Source organism: Akebia trifoliata, chromosome 5, assembly GCF_017979445.1.
Source record: "Akebia trifoliata isolate Shusen 1 chromosome 5, ASM1797944v1, whole genome shotgun sequence".
Taxonomy (NCBI): domain Eukaryota; kingdom Viridiplantae; phylum Streptophyta; class Magnoliopsida; order Ranunculales; family Lardizabalaceae; genus Akebia; species Akebia trifoliata.
Genome location: NC_141379.1, coordinates 19,231,749 through 19,244,737, shown reverse-complemented (window position 1 = coordinate 19,244,737; position 12,989 = coordinate 19,231,749). Strand labels below are relative to the sequence as shown.

Here is a 12,989-nt window from a genome sequence, read left to right as displayed (position 1 = left end):
TTCCGTTGAAGGCTATGGGTCGGGCTCAACTTTGATGTTTGCGCATTTCACATTCTGCGGCCCAACCTAATATTGCTAAGGACCAATTTGGTTCAACCTGAACCCTCTCGACCCGATTTTTACTACCAAGTACTAACTGCAGTTTTTTAATTTGTTATCCCATTTGGTGAGGACTGTGTTGTTTCTCTTTCTTCTCCCTATGTGATTTGATATTAATGGGTTTTGACTAGGGGTGTCACTGGATAGTCAAAAATTTGAATTTGAATTATCAGATATTATCTGAAATTTTCAAATATCGGATTCGAATTCGGATAGTTTTATATATTCAAATCCTTATCGGATACGGATTTAAATATTAACATTTTGATTTCGATAATATCCGATTCAAAATAATATATAATATATATTATTTTATTTGATTTATTTTTTATATAAATAATATAATATATATTATTTTATTTGATTTATTTAATTATATATATAGTATAATATATAATAGGTTTTTTTAATAATAAAAACTCAATTAAATAAGAAAAAATTATATATATTTTTTAATATACAAATTATTGGAATTTTAATTGAATATTATCCAATATCTGATAGGATAATCGGATTCAAATTTGGATAAAATTTTAAAATATTCATTAAATTCAAATTTAAATTTAGATAATAGATAAAAATTTTGGATTCAAACTTGGATATTAGTGTATCATAAACATGTTTGATAGCCCTAGTTTTGACTCACTACTCATCTTGGAGCCTTTCAATCCCAGCAGTTTTGGCAAGTAGTTGCTCCAAATGGGACCGACACCTGGCCACCTAAAAGAAGATCTTCCCTGCTAAAGCTTATTCTCTCTTTCACCCTTAATTTAATATAATAAAATCTTTTTTCTGAATGTTAGGTTTTACTGTTAGGATCTTTGTGATAGTATGATATGTACTTTCTATATGTTCTATCTATTTTCTTTTTCATTTGAACTTCTCTATCAAATTCGCAGGAGTTAAACAGTAGAAAGGACAAGGAATCTGAAGATGGGTTTCAAAATCATGTTTAAATAAAAAAAACCATGAATTAATGGTTTCAGTCTTCTTTGCAAGTAAAAAAAAGGGTATCTTGAGATGGGGATTTCAAAATCATGACTAAAAATTGGTTTTCATCTTTGGGTTCGAAACCATGTTGGAGGTTTTTCATTGTTTGTATGCTAAGAATTGCAGAAAGATATGGGTGTTTATTGTTTGGTTTAGAACAGAGGGGTCAAAACTTTTAACAGTGAGTAATTTGGGTTTTTTAGGTCTGGTTTATTTGTGGTCTCAGTCCAAAACCCCCAAATATCTATTCTCTCATTTATTACATCCTTTTATGTTTTCTTTGGCATGTTCTAACTTAATTTCTTTGTCTTCTGCATCAATAGGTTGACATTTCCTCCAAGTCCAGTTTAATCATCTGCTTTGTTCTTGTGGTGTGCAGATATCTCTTTTCTCATTGTGGGTGTGTTGGATACCTCATCTCTGGTGTGACACGTCTATTGCCGCTTGATAATCTACAAGTTTTTCTGTGTAAAATAATTCCAAACTAAGATCAACCAGTAGGTACTTATATCACTCCCAGAAATAATTTGGATCAAATCCCAATAATTCTTCTAGAAAATCCTTGCATTTGTGTCATAAATTATTTGTCTAAAAAGAAGGAAAAAACGTTGATTTTCTGTTGTACATACTTTTCCGTGGTTTTGGAGATGGACCCTGGATTAGATTCCAGGGTACGTTGCTAGAGTAGAGTAATTTTTCTTTCTTTTTTAAGTTCCCAAGCCAATTCGAACAAGAATAGATATGAGCACAGATGAAGTGATGGGCAACAATTCCTTGTGGAGTAAGGAGCAAAACAAGGCATTTGAGAATGCCTTGGCAATCAATCCCGAGGATTCTACTGAATGGTGGGAGAAGACTGCTGAGGCTGTACCTAGGAAAACCATAGAAGAGATCAAACAGCATTATGAGTTCTTAGTTGAACATATCAATGCGATCGAGTCTTGCCTTGTGCCTTTGCCATGTTATGTTTCTTCTTCAGAGGGTTCAACGGACCATGCATGCGAGAGCAAGGCTGGTAAAAAATCTGACCATTTTGGGAATTTTGAGAGTGATTCCAATCATGGAGGGAAGGCTTTGAGGGCTGATCAAGAGTGCCGTAAGGGGATCGCATGGACAGAGGATGAGCACAGGTATGCTCTTACTTAATGTTATTATCCAGCAAAACTTACTGAAAACTGATTTTTGGTAAATATTAGTTGTTGTTGTGTTTCTTTATTGATAAGCTCATTTCTTTGTCTACATCTTTTAATAAAATATTGTGCTTTTATGACAAGTTGCTAATTTGTGAATTCTGCTATGATAAATGCTTATTTTATAATTTTATGTTTTCTTTTGCGGGTTGTGGTATTGAAATCTCATTTCTTTGTCTCTATCTTTTAATAAAATATTGTGCTTTTGGGACAAGTTGTTGCTTGTGAATTCTTGCTCTGCTAAATGCTTATTTTATAATTTTATGTTTTCTTTTGTGGGTTGTGGTATTGAAATCTCATTTCTTTGTCTACATCTTTTAATAAAATATTGTGCTTTTGGGACAAGTTGTTGCCAAATTTGTGAATTCTTACTCTGATAAATGCTTATTTTATAATTTTATGTTTTCTTTTTCGGGTTGTGGTATTGAAATCTCATTTCTACCTATAAAAAAAGGGTCCCGTTCAGCACCCTAAGCTTTACCACACACTTTAACAAACGTGTTTTGTCTTACATGGGTTAGAAGTTTTGGAATGGGCTGATTTTTGGTGAGGATGATCTCTATGGTGAGGAGATCATCCTCACCAAAAATCAGCTCATTCCAAAACTTCTAATCCCATCAAAAATGATTTACAAAAAATAGACGGTCCACAATTTTTCAACGTGTAAACATGGGGCTAAACATTTCGGAATGGGCTGATTTTTGGGGAGGATGATCTTCTAATCATAGAGATCATTCTCACCAAAAATCAGCCCATTCCAAAACTTCTAACCCATGTAGGACAAAAAACGTTTGTTAAAGTGTGTGGTAAAACTTAGGGTGCTGAACATTTCCCATAAAAAAATATCATTTCTCTTGGGTGACTCCCCTATTGCCTAAGCTGCTCAAAGTTTCCACCTTGTTGCATAGAACATGCAGCTGAAGCTTGTTATTCTTATGTCCTGTTGTCTAATAAGATTAATTGGAAATACAAATCAAAGAATCGGCTATCAGGCCCTTAGAGATAACTCAAACTAGTTATAACTATTGGGTATTCTAAAGAGTGAGCTTTCCAATAGCCCCTAGAGCGAAATTCCCCCTTCAAAAACAAAAAATTTCAGCATGGAGACATGAATAAAGAAAGTAGGATCACCCATATCCCCTAGCCTCATTTTAATATATTTCCTTTTCTCTTCTTGTATGCCATATAGCTGGACTGTTATTTATTACTTTCCAGACATTCCAAAATTTAAGAAAGAATTCATATACTATCCTCCCTTATGTATTTGGGCGACAATCCATATTTTATGCCTAGTTATTGAAAAAATGCATTTCGGAGTTTGTCATGTTATATTGCTACTGGACTCCCATTTGGCTTATGTCATAAACTTTCCTATATTTGTTTTGAAGTATTTAAAGGATTATTTCAATTATTTCCTTGAAGGGTTTGTTTGATTGTACATGGAAAGATGGAAAATTATAATTTCCTCTGTTTGATTGGAATTTTTCCATGGAAAACGATTTTCCACCTGAATTTCATTTTCCCGTCCATCTCCATGGAAAAATGAAATCAACCCTACAATTTTCTTCTCCATCTCCACCACCATTGTTACCCTTGCTTCATCACCATGACCACCCTTCTCCATCATCGTCATCGTTGTCTTCAGTTGCCGTTGACGTATTTTACATCACATCCGTTGCGAAGCCAAGCGAACAATTGCTCTCTAAGAATTGAACTACTGGGAGACTCGGCAAGAAGACAACTAATAAAATGGAAACTTCCCTAATCTATACTCTTCGAAGAACAACATACTCTTTGACAATGTGTCTTTGTATTTGTGCTTAATCTTCTCTCCAAGTGACATTGAGACCACACTACTCAACTCCACCACCATCACTTATACCAACACCCCCAAGGACATAAGATGGATCTTTCTCTCTCATTCCCTCTCTCTCATACACCCAATGCTTACTTTGAATTCTGTCACCATATTCTCCAAACCCACCATTTCAATCAAACCCATGGACACTCATTTGGATTCTCTCCAAAACCCACATCTCAATCATTGACACCAGTACAAATCATCAGTTTCAACAAAATTCAGGGACACCCATAATGTTTTTCTTCAAAACCAAATCTCTCTCCCCATTCTTCTTCTCCACCTCCGCCCTATGTTCCACCTTATTTTGCCTGCCTTCGCCCCCACCCCCACCCCCACCCCCACCCTTCGCTGGTCTAATCCTCTGCTATTGCCCATTCACCACTACCACAATTGTTTCGCAACCTCCCTCTCCTCTTTTCTTCCTTTTTCCTCCTCCCCTTTTTTGATTTTTTTCCACTTTATTTTCTAGATTTAGTTGATCACTCAATTTTTTTATTTTCCATCTTACCCATTTTTCATGGAAATTGAATTTCCATGCAATCAAACATACCCTTACAAACATTTGGGTGGAAAACCATATATTAAGCTTGGGCCATCTTGAACACTTGCACATGGTTTTTCTATCTTCCTTTTTATCAATAAAATATTTTTATACCTATCAAAAAACACCTTCACTTGGGTGATGGTACTGTTATAATGCTTCTAACCTCATTTGCGATTTAATGTGGTTCAGATTCTATGAGTGATTATTGAATTTAGTGTTTATATTTTCTAGAACTTTTTTATTTTTTTATATTATAATGATGGGTAAGAAATAATAGGGAACTAATTGATTTAGTAGAAGGTGGTATTGATAAATTGGCAGTATTGGAATTTAGTAGTAGTGTAATTCCCCGAATTCTAATTAGTATCTCGAGAAAATAAAATAGTGAAATTTAGAGAAATTCTAACCGAGGGACTTAAGGTAAAATACTCAGATTTTGTTCTGTCAATCTTTAATGAAATTTGACTTTGCCATTGGATTCAAAATGATCGAAAAACATACTTTACCCTGTAAGCACGCTCGAATTCGAGTTCGGATGAAAAAGTTACAAAATCCTCGAGTTTCGCTTTAGATATTTATCAAATAGGTAAAATACACTTTAGAGATATAATTTGAGGAATCCGATCATACCATTAGATTTGTATAAAAAAATAACCTGAAATAGAGTATAAGATTATCTAAATCAGCATTCAGGAAAAATAATTCCCGAAATGACGCTTACGTCCCACTTAAGTCATAAATATCTAAATTCTATTAGAAAAATCTGATTTCTTCTTATTCTTCTCTCCAAACAAAACTCATCATTTTTCCCTCAAAATTTGCAACTCAGATCTACATCGAATTAGAACGATTCAAGCTTTGCCGCAAGAAGGAAAGTTGTGTACGTCGTCAAGGATTACCCGTGGACGCAAAGAAATTCGATTTTCGCCGGAGGAAAAATTTGGAGATTGGCCGGAGGCGATCTTAAACTCCGTTCAACCGTCGAATATAGCTCAAAGTAGGTTGCCTTCCCTTCTACCTTCTAGTTATGCAATAATTTCATAGAAAATCCATGTGATCTTCGATAGATCGATTATTTCATCACATTTATAAATATTTGAATGTATTGGATCATATTTGCATGGTTATTTTTGATTTATTTTAGTTCATTTGAGTTATTTGATGTATTTTATGAGTAGTCTAAGGTTTGTATCGATTTTTGTCAAGTTTCGACAAAAAAATCAGCAATTCAGAAAAAAAAAAATCTAAATGTTGAGTTTAGTTCTAATTTTTATTTTTATTGCTTTCATATAATATGTATACCCATTTCCTACTTTTATTTCATTAAAAAAATTGAAGTAATTTTCAATTACTTTAAGTTTTTTTTTATGAAGTTAAGGTTTTACTCTCCATTTCGAAACGTTGGGAATAGTTTTAAAATCCAAATCTCATCGTATCAAAATGTGATTTTTGATTTAAAAAGCAAAACGTAAAATTCAACGTTTTCTCCTGATTTTCAAAATACGATATCTTAAGCGTTCCTTTGAATTAAGTAATAAAAATGTTATGATGTTTCTCATGTTGTCGAGGGCTTTTCAATTTCGACAACTTTGAAAAGTCATTTTTCTAACACTTAGCCAAATTTTCACAGATTTTCAGCTTTTACGTCTTACGGTTTCAATACTTTTTCCGAGCCTTTTTACTCAACCAAAACCATCGAATGGAATTGGTTGATGCTTTATGGATTTCAAACAACTCTAAAGGCGTAGATACTTTGATAGATATGTAAGAAGTTAGACGATTGATTGATTGATTGATTGATGGATGGGTAAAAAGAACGTATGTTCTCGACTGATTGTTGGGACAGTGCCTCTAGTTCTACGTAGTGGCCATACCACGTAAAACGTGATAGATAGATAGAGGGATGGAATGGTTGATGGATGGAAATGACAAATGATTGTCATTGGAGGGCATTACCAACCTTGTTTGTATTTTCGATTAAAAGAAATGATATATTATATACAAAATAAATTATTTTGTTTACCAGCAAAGGAAGGTAGAAAACTGTTAGAATAAGTCTATATATGTCCTTTTTAGTCTTTTCCTCTAGTATGATTTTGTAATACATTTAAAGCCTGATTAGGGCTAATTAATGAATTAATCTTTTTCTCTTAGTTTCAATTTGGTATCAGAGCTTCTCTCTCTCTCTCTCTTTCTACCTTTATCGATCTTTCAGTTCCTATCACCCCTAATCTTCGTTAAAACAACACACCTTCAGTTTGTATCACCCCTACGGGGGTTCTCAGTTTCTATACAACTTTATTGCATCATGCGATAGGAAGTTTATACCCACTCAGAGCCTGCGATCAGGTTGTGTTCACAACAGTAACGTTGTTTGACGATTACGATGCATGTAGTGGCTTCGTTTAAGCCTTGCGACACCCAAAGTGGATGTCTTAGAGCTTGCGACTCTGAAGGTAGCCTCTTTCAACTCTTGCGATCACCGTCTGCTTCGTAAGACGCTGGTGAGTGGCTGTTTGAGCCCTGCGATCATAGCCGGTGTGTTATTTTGAGCAGGCGACACCAGTAGGTGGCTGCTCTAGTTCGTGCGACACTTGTGGGTGGCCATCTGGGCTTCTTTATCACAGTAGGTGATCTCTCTGTTCTGTACGAAACAGTAGATTGCTGTTATAAGGCTGCTCCAGTTCGTGCGACACTTGTGGGTGGCCATCTAGGCTCCTAAATCACAGCAGGTGACTGTTCTTTATTGATTCGATCATCGTCAGGGTCATATGAGGATGGCGACAGTTGTTTTGAACATCTATGGAGGTCTGTGATTACAGCAGGATGTTATTTGGGACTGTTCTACCAGCAATATTACTAATAGAGACTCTACACTTGCGAGATTGACTACTCGGATACCCACAGCAGTGTTTAATTAGATTTTATGGGTGTTACAGTCACTTTATCCTAGGGAGTTGTGTCCTCATCTTACTTGAACTCGTTTCCAACCATAGTATTCGGATTATTCGATGGCTTCCGAGACATCTCGTCCTCGATCACTGGTAATAGTAATGGATTGAGCGGTCCACTTTCTCACTCAACCGATTTTCCAGGCATTCAGATTACTACAGTAAAATTAGATGGTCCTAATTATCTCCTCTGGGCACGATCAGTTGAAATGTTCATTGGTGGAAAGGGAAAGATCGGTTACCTCACAGGGGCGGACAAACAACCTTCACAGACTGACAACTTACTCCCATTGGTTTGCTAATGATTCTATGGTCCGTTCATGGCTGGTTACTTCTATGCAACCACACATTGCGGCTGGTTTTATGTTTTCCTCGACAACAAAACAGATATGGGATTCCGCAAAGAGCATTTACTCGCAACGTCAGAACAATGTTAGGATTTTCAATTTGGAGCGTGAGATTTTTCGTCTTTCACAAGGAGACTCTTCAGTTACCACCTATATATCACAGTTACGTGCTTGGTGGGAAGAGTTGTCGTTCTATTCCTCATCTTATGCCTGGAAGGACTCTTTTGACGAGACGTTATATTCGTCGATTCTGGATAAGAATCGGGTTTTTAAGTTTTTAGCTGGTCTTCGGGATGAGTTTGAGTATGCGAGAGTTCATTTGTTGGGTATGGATCCGTTTCCATCTTTACAGACCGCATATTCTTATGTCTTGGCTGATGAGAGTTGTCGTGCAGCTGTCTTACCTCATTCTTCGGGAGATCATTCCATTATGCTTGCTCGCCTATCGGCTCCACAAAACCCCAGTGGGACTATGTCTACCCGTCAACGACATAAGTGCGATCACTGCGGAAAGTTGGGTCATGTGAAGGCTCGATGTTATGCACTTCATGGTCGTCCTAATCAGCAACGACAACAGTCTCAACGATCGTCAGCTCATGTAGTTTCTCAGTTGACTGTTGATTCACCACCTCCTTCAACTAATACATCCTCATCAGATTTGGTATCTCTATCCCAGGCTGAGCTTGACAAGTTCAGGAAATTCTTCAATCAGATGGAGATTTCATCTCAGCCGGTCTCTACATTCGCTCACTCAGGTACTTTTGCATCTGCACACAGTATTTCCACCACTTCCTCACCATGGATCATTGATTCTGGTGCCTCCGATAACATGACCGGTACGTCATCCCTATTCAAAATTTATAGTGTTTGTTCTGGTCATCGCAAGGTTCGCCTTGCTGATAGTTCTTTGTCTTCTATAGCTGGTCAAGGTCATTTTCCTATTACATCTTCTTTATCCTTGACTAACACACTGCATGTTCCTCAGCTCACTACTAATCTTATATCTGTTAGTAATATTACCAAAACTTTGAATTGCAGCGTAATTTTTTATCCCTCTCATTGTATCTTTCAGGATTTGGAGTCGAAGAGGACGATTGGCACTGGACGTGAAGAAAATGGACTGTATCTCTTGGACGTCCCTGGTTTACTTAGCACTCATTCTGTTTCCCAGATTAGTTGTAGTAGTTAATCTAATAAGGCTTTTGTAATGCGTTGGCACTTACGTTTAGGCCATATTTCTTTTGGATATTTGAAACACATGTTTCCTGTTTTATTTAATAATAACAATTTGCTTGATTTTTCTTGTGAAACTTGCCAATTAGCTAAACATGTGCGTTCTTCCTATCCTGTTAGTATGAATACTGTTGCACCTGCTATATTTGACCTAATTCATTCTGATGTGTAGGGTCCTTCCCCGGTCCCCTCACTTTTGGTTTTATTACTTTGTCTTATTCATTGATGACCATAGTCGTACCACTTGGGTCTATCTTATGAAACACAAGAGTGAAGTTTGTGGAATCTTTAAGCAATTTCTTGCTATGGTTCATACCCAGTTTGGTCGTACCGTCAAAACTTTCTGTTCTGATCATGGTACTGAGTACACCTATAGCGAGGTCTTAAAATTTGTTTAGAGTCTGGCATTGAGCATCAAATGTCTAATGTTAAGATCCCTCAGCAGAATGGTCGTTCAGAAAGAAAAAATCGTCATATTCTAGAGTTAGCTCGTGCCATCTCTATTGGTATGAACGTGCCACAATCTTATTAGGCCGATGCTGTTCTTACTGCTGTTTACCTTATTAATCGCACCCTCTCTCGCGTTCTTCAGTTTGCCACGCCTCCTTCTCAGCTCGATTAGGGTCGTCCCCATGTTTCCCCTTTCTCCACGTGTGTTTGGGTGCGTGTGTTTTGTTCAAATTCTTGACCAAATTCGTATTAAACTTGACCCTAAGACTGTCAAATGTATCTTTTTGGGTTATTCATATACCTAGAAAGGTTACCGGTGTTACCATCCTCCTTTTCGACTGCGCTTCTGTCACGCCCCGAAATCCCAACACGAATCCCTATGATTCATCAGTCAGAATCTCGAGGTGTGAGGTAATCAATCACACAATCTGACAGAACATTCATAATAATAATACTTATGAAAAGAAAATATACGCAGCGGAATAAACATTTAACTAACATCTATACAAGAGTCTAGAGTAAACAGAAGAAATCGACAAACACTGATATAAGTCAAGATCTTTAATCTCATAATTCATCAGGTTACAAAAATTTCTAAACTACCATGTTTCTTATCTACAACCAAAAACTGCTAAGATCCTCTACTAGTCCTCAAAGATATGGCGGCGGCAAGACATCAATCTGATCCTCCTCGAGGACCTCCTCAAAAGACTTCTCAAAGAACGGTTCTTCAAAAGTTGAATAATCTGAAAGGGGAAGGATAGGGTGAGTAACAGGGGAATGTTACTCAGCAGGATGAACGCCGTTCTAACAACGAGTCATACTTGCACGAGTAATCAGTTGAACAGTTAAATAATGTAAGTTTTTCATAATGTAACATACGATAAATGTCTAAGCATATTCAATAAACAGTTAAATAATTTCAACCTATCATTTCTATCATTTAAAGTAACATATGCATCTTTTAAATGAAAACATCTATCAATCATTACAAAATAAGAAAAAGATACATAATAAGAACACGGCGGTGTAATCGATAAGAGAGCAGAGGAACACACGCCGATATAACCGCCTCGGCTATGGCAATACGATATTCCAAACTTAACCTCCGATGTGGAATCCATCGTTATAATCTGATTTTGTGGCCGGTCTAGCATACCACGGTTGGATGACCATTTATCCGGCTCAGACTGGCCGTTGACCAAGAACCCAATACTGAGTTCAATTAACGGTGAGGTCGACCATTTGACAACTACAGACTAATAGTGATCACTAACTAGCCCAGGAGACCCCTCGCGTCGAAGCCTATCAAGAGGCAATGCATGTGAACCCCGCCTAGCTCTACACTATACAGAGACCGCCTTTACACACAACGTTTCCTAGGAAATAAGTAGGAGAAATTCTTGGATTTCATAAGCTGTAATATGCTCTAAGGTATCCCATACTACCGAAGAGCATATGACATCTAGTGTTATCCTAGATTGACTCACCGCTTCCGGATACACAGCAACGCGTCACTCTTTATGGGTTTTCTACAAACCTTTACTGGTAAACAAAATAATTTATTTTGTATATAATATATCATTTCTTTTTAATCGAAAATACAAACAAAATCTGGTAGTACCCTCCAGTGACAGTTATCTGTCATTTCCATCCATCAACCATCTCATCCCTCTATCTATCTATCACGTTTTACGTGGCATGGCCACTACGTAGAACTGGAGGTACTGTCCCATCAATCAGTCGAGAACATACGTTCTCTCTATCCATCCATCGATTAAATCGATCAATCTATCATCTAATTTCCTACATATCTATCAAAGTAATTTTACTTTTAAAGAAATTCGAAATCCATAGAGCATCAACCAATTCCATTCGATGGTTTTGGTTGAGTAGAAAGACTCGAAAACGAAGATAAAACCATAAGACATAAAGCTGGAAATCTATGCAAATTTAACTAAGTGTTGAAAAATAATTTTTTTCAAAGTCGAAATTGAAAATGAACTATTTATTTATTTATTAAAGAACTTAAAGTAATACGTAATTGTTTTTAATGAAATAAATGTAGGAAATGGGTATACATACTATATGGAAGCAACACAAAACAAATTAGAACCAAACTCAACATTCGGATACTTTTCCGAATTGCTGATTTTTCGTCGAAACTCGACCAAAATCGATCCAATATCATATTAACTATAAAATGATTATATTACATCAAATGAACTAAAACCAATCATAAATAAGCATGCAAACATGATTCAAATTGTTCAAATATGTATAAACTTAATGAAACAATCGATTTATCAATAATCATATGGATTTTCTATGAAATTATCGCATAACTAGAAGGTAGAAGGGAAGGCAACCTACTTCAAGCTATTTTCAACGGTTGAACGGAGTTTAAAATTGCCTCCGGCCAATCTTCAAAATTTTCTTCCGGCGAAAATCAGATTTTTTTGCGTCCACGAGTAACCCTCGACGAGAGGAACAACTTTCCTTCTTGCGCCTAAGCTCGGATCGTTCTCGTTTAGTGTAGATCTGAGTTTCAAATATTGAAGAAAAATTGTTGAGATTTGTTTGGAGAGGAGAATAAGAAAAATCTGATTTTTCTAATAGAATTTAGATATTTATATCACTTAAGTTGGGACATACTTGTCATTTTGGGAATTATTTTTCCCGAATGCCGAATTGGACAAACTTATACTCTATTTCGGATGATTTTTTCGACACGAATCTAATGGATGATCGGTTTCCTCAAATTACGTTTCTAAGGTGTCGTTTACCTATTGGAAAAATATCTAATGTGAAACTCGAGGATTTGATAACTTTTAAATCAACGCACGGATCTAAAATTCTTTCCTCGAGATACATTTTAGGATTTCAGGTCATTACAGCTTCATTTCTCGGGATGTTTCCTTCTTTGAGCACACCCCATACTACACTGGGTTAGTTGGCACTCAGTCTGAGTGGTTTCCTCTCGATTCCCCGGATGATCTCCTTCCTGTTACCTTTCCTCTTCCTTTACCTGTACCTTTCTCTCCACCCCCTGTAAGTGTGTCACCTCCTCCTCTGCAGGTTTACTCTCGGTGTCCACGCGATACTACCATCACTTCTATGCCAGACCAGCTCGCCTCTTTGCCTTCAGATCCGTCACCTTCTATTCCTTGTGATGATCGTCCTATTGCCACTCGTAAGGGTAAGCGCACTTGTACTTATCCTATTTCTAATTATGTATCTGATTCTGCACTATCACCCTCCTATCGGAGTTTTCTTGCCTCTGTATCTGCTGTTTCTCTTCCTACTACTGTTGCAGATGCTATT

At 36.6% G+C, this 12,989-nt stretch overlaps 1 protein-coding gene across 7 annotated transcripts in view; it reads left to right on the top strand.

Annotated features, from left to right (window-relative positions):
• The first annotated feature begins 763 nt into the window (after positions 1-763).
• The window catches only part of LOC147401601 (transcription factor SRM1-like), a 30,312-nt gene continuing 18,086 nt past the window's right edge, over positions 764-12,989 (top strand). For 2 of the 7 annotated variants that reach the window (XM_086442924.1, XM_086442922.1), the window contains exon 1: positions 777-2,219. In XM_086442924.1, the coding sequence (XP_086299050.1) occupies positions 1,831-2,219 (389 nt within the window). In that variant the 5' untranslated portion in view covers positions 777-1,830. The other 5 variants (XR_015178562.1, XR_015178563.1, XM_086442920.1 and 2 more) reach the window with 5 other exon arrangements.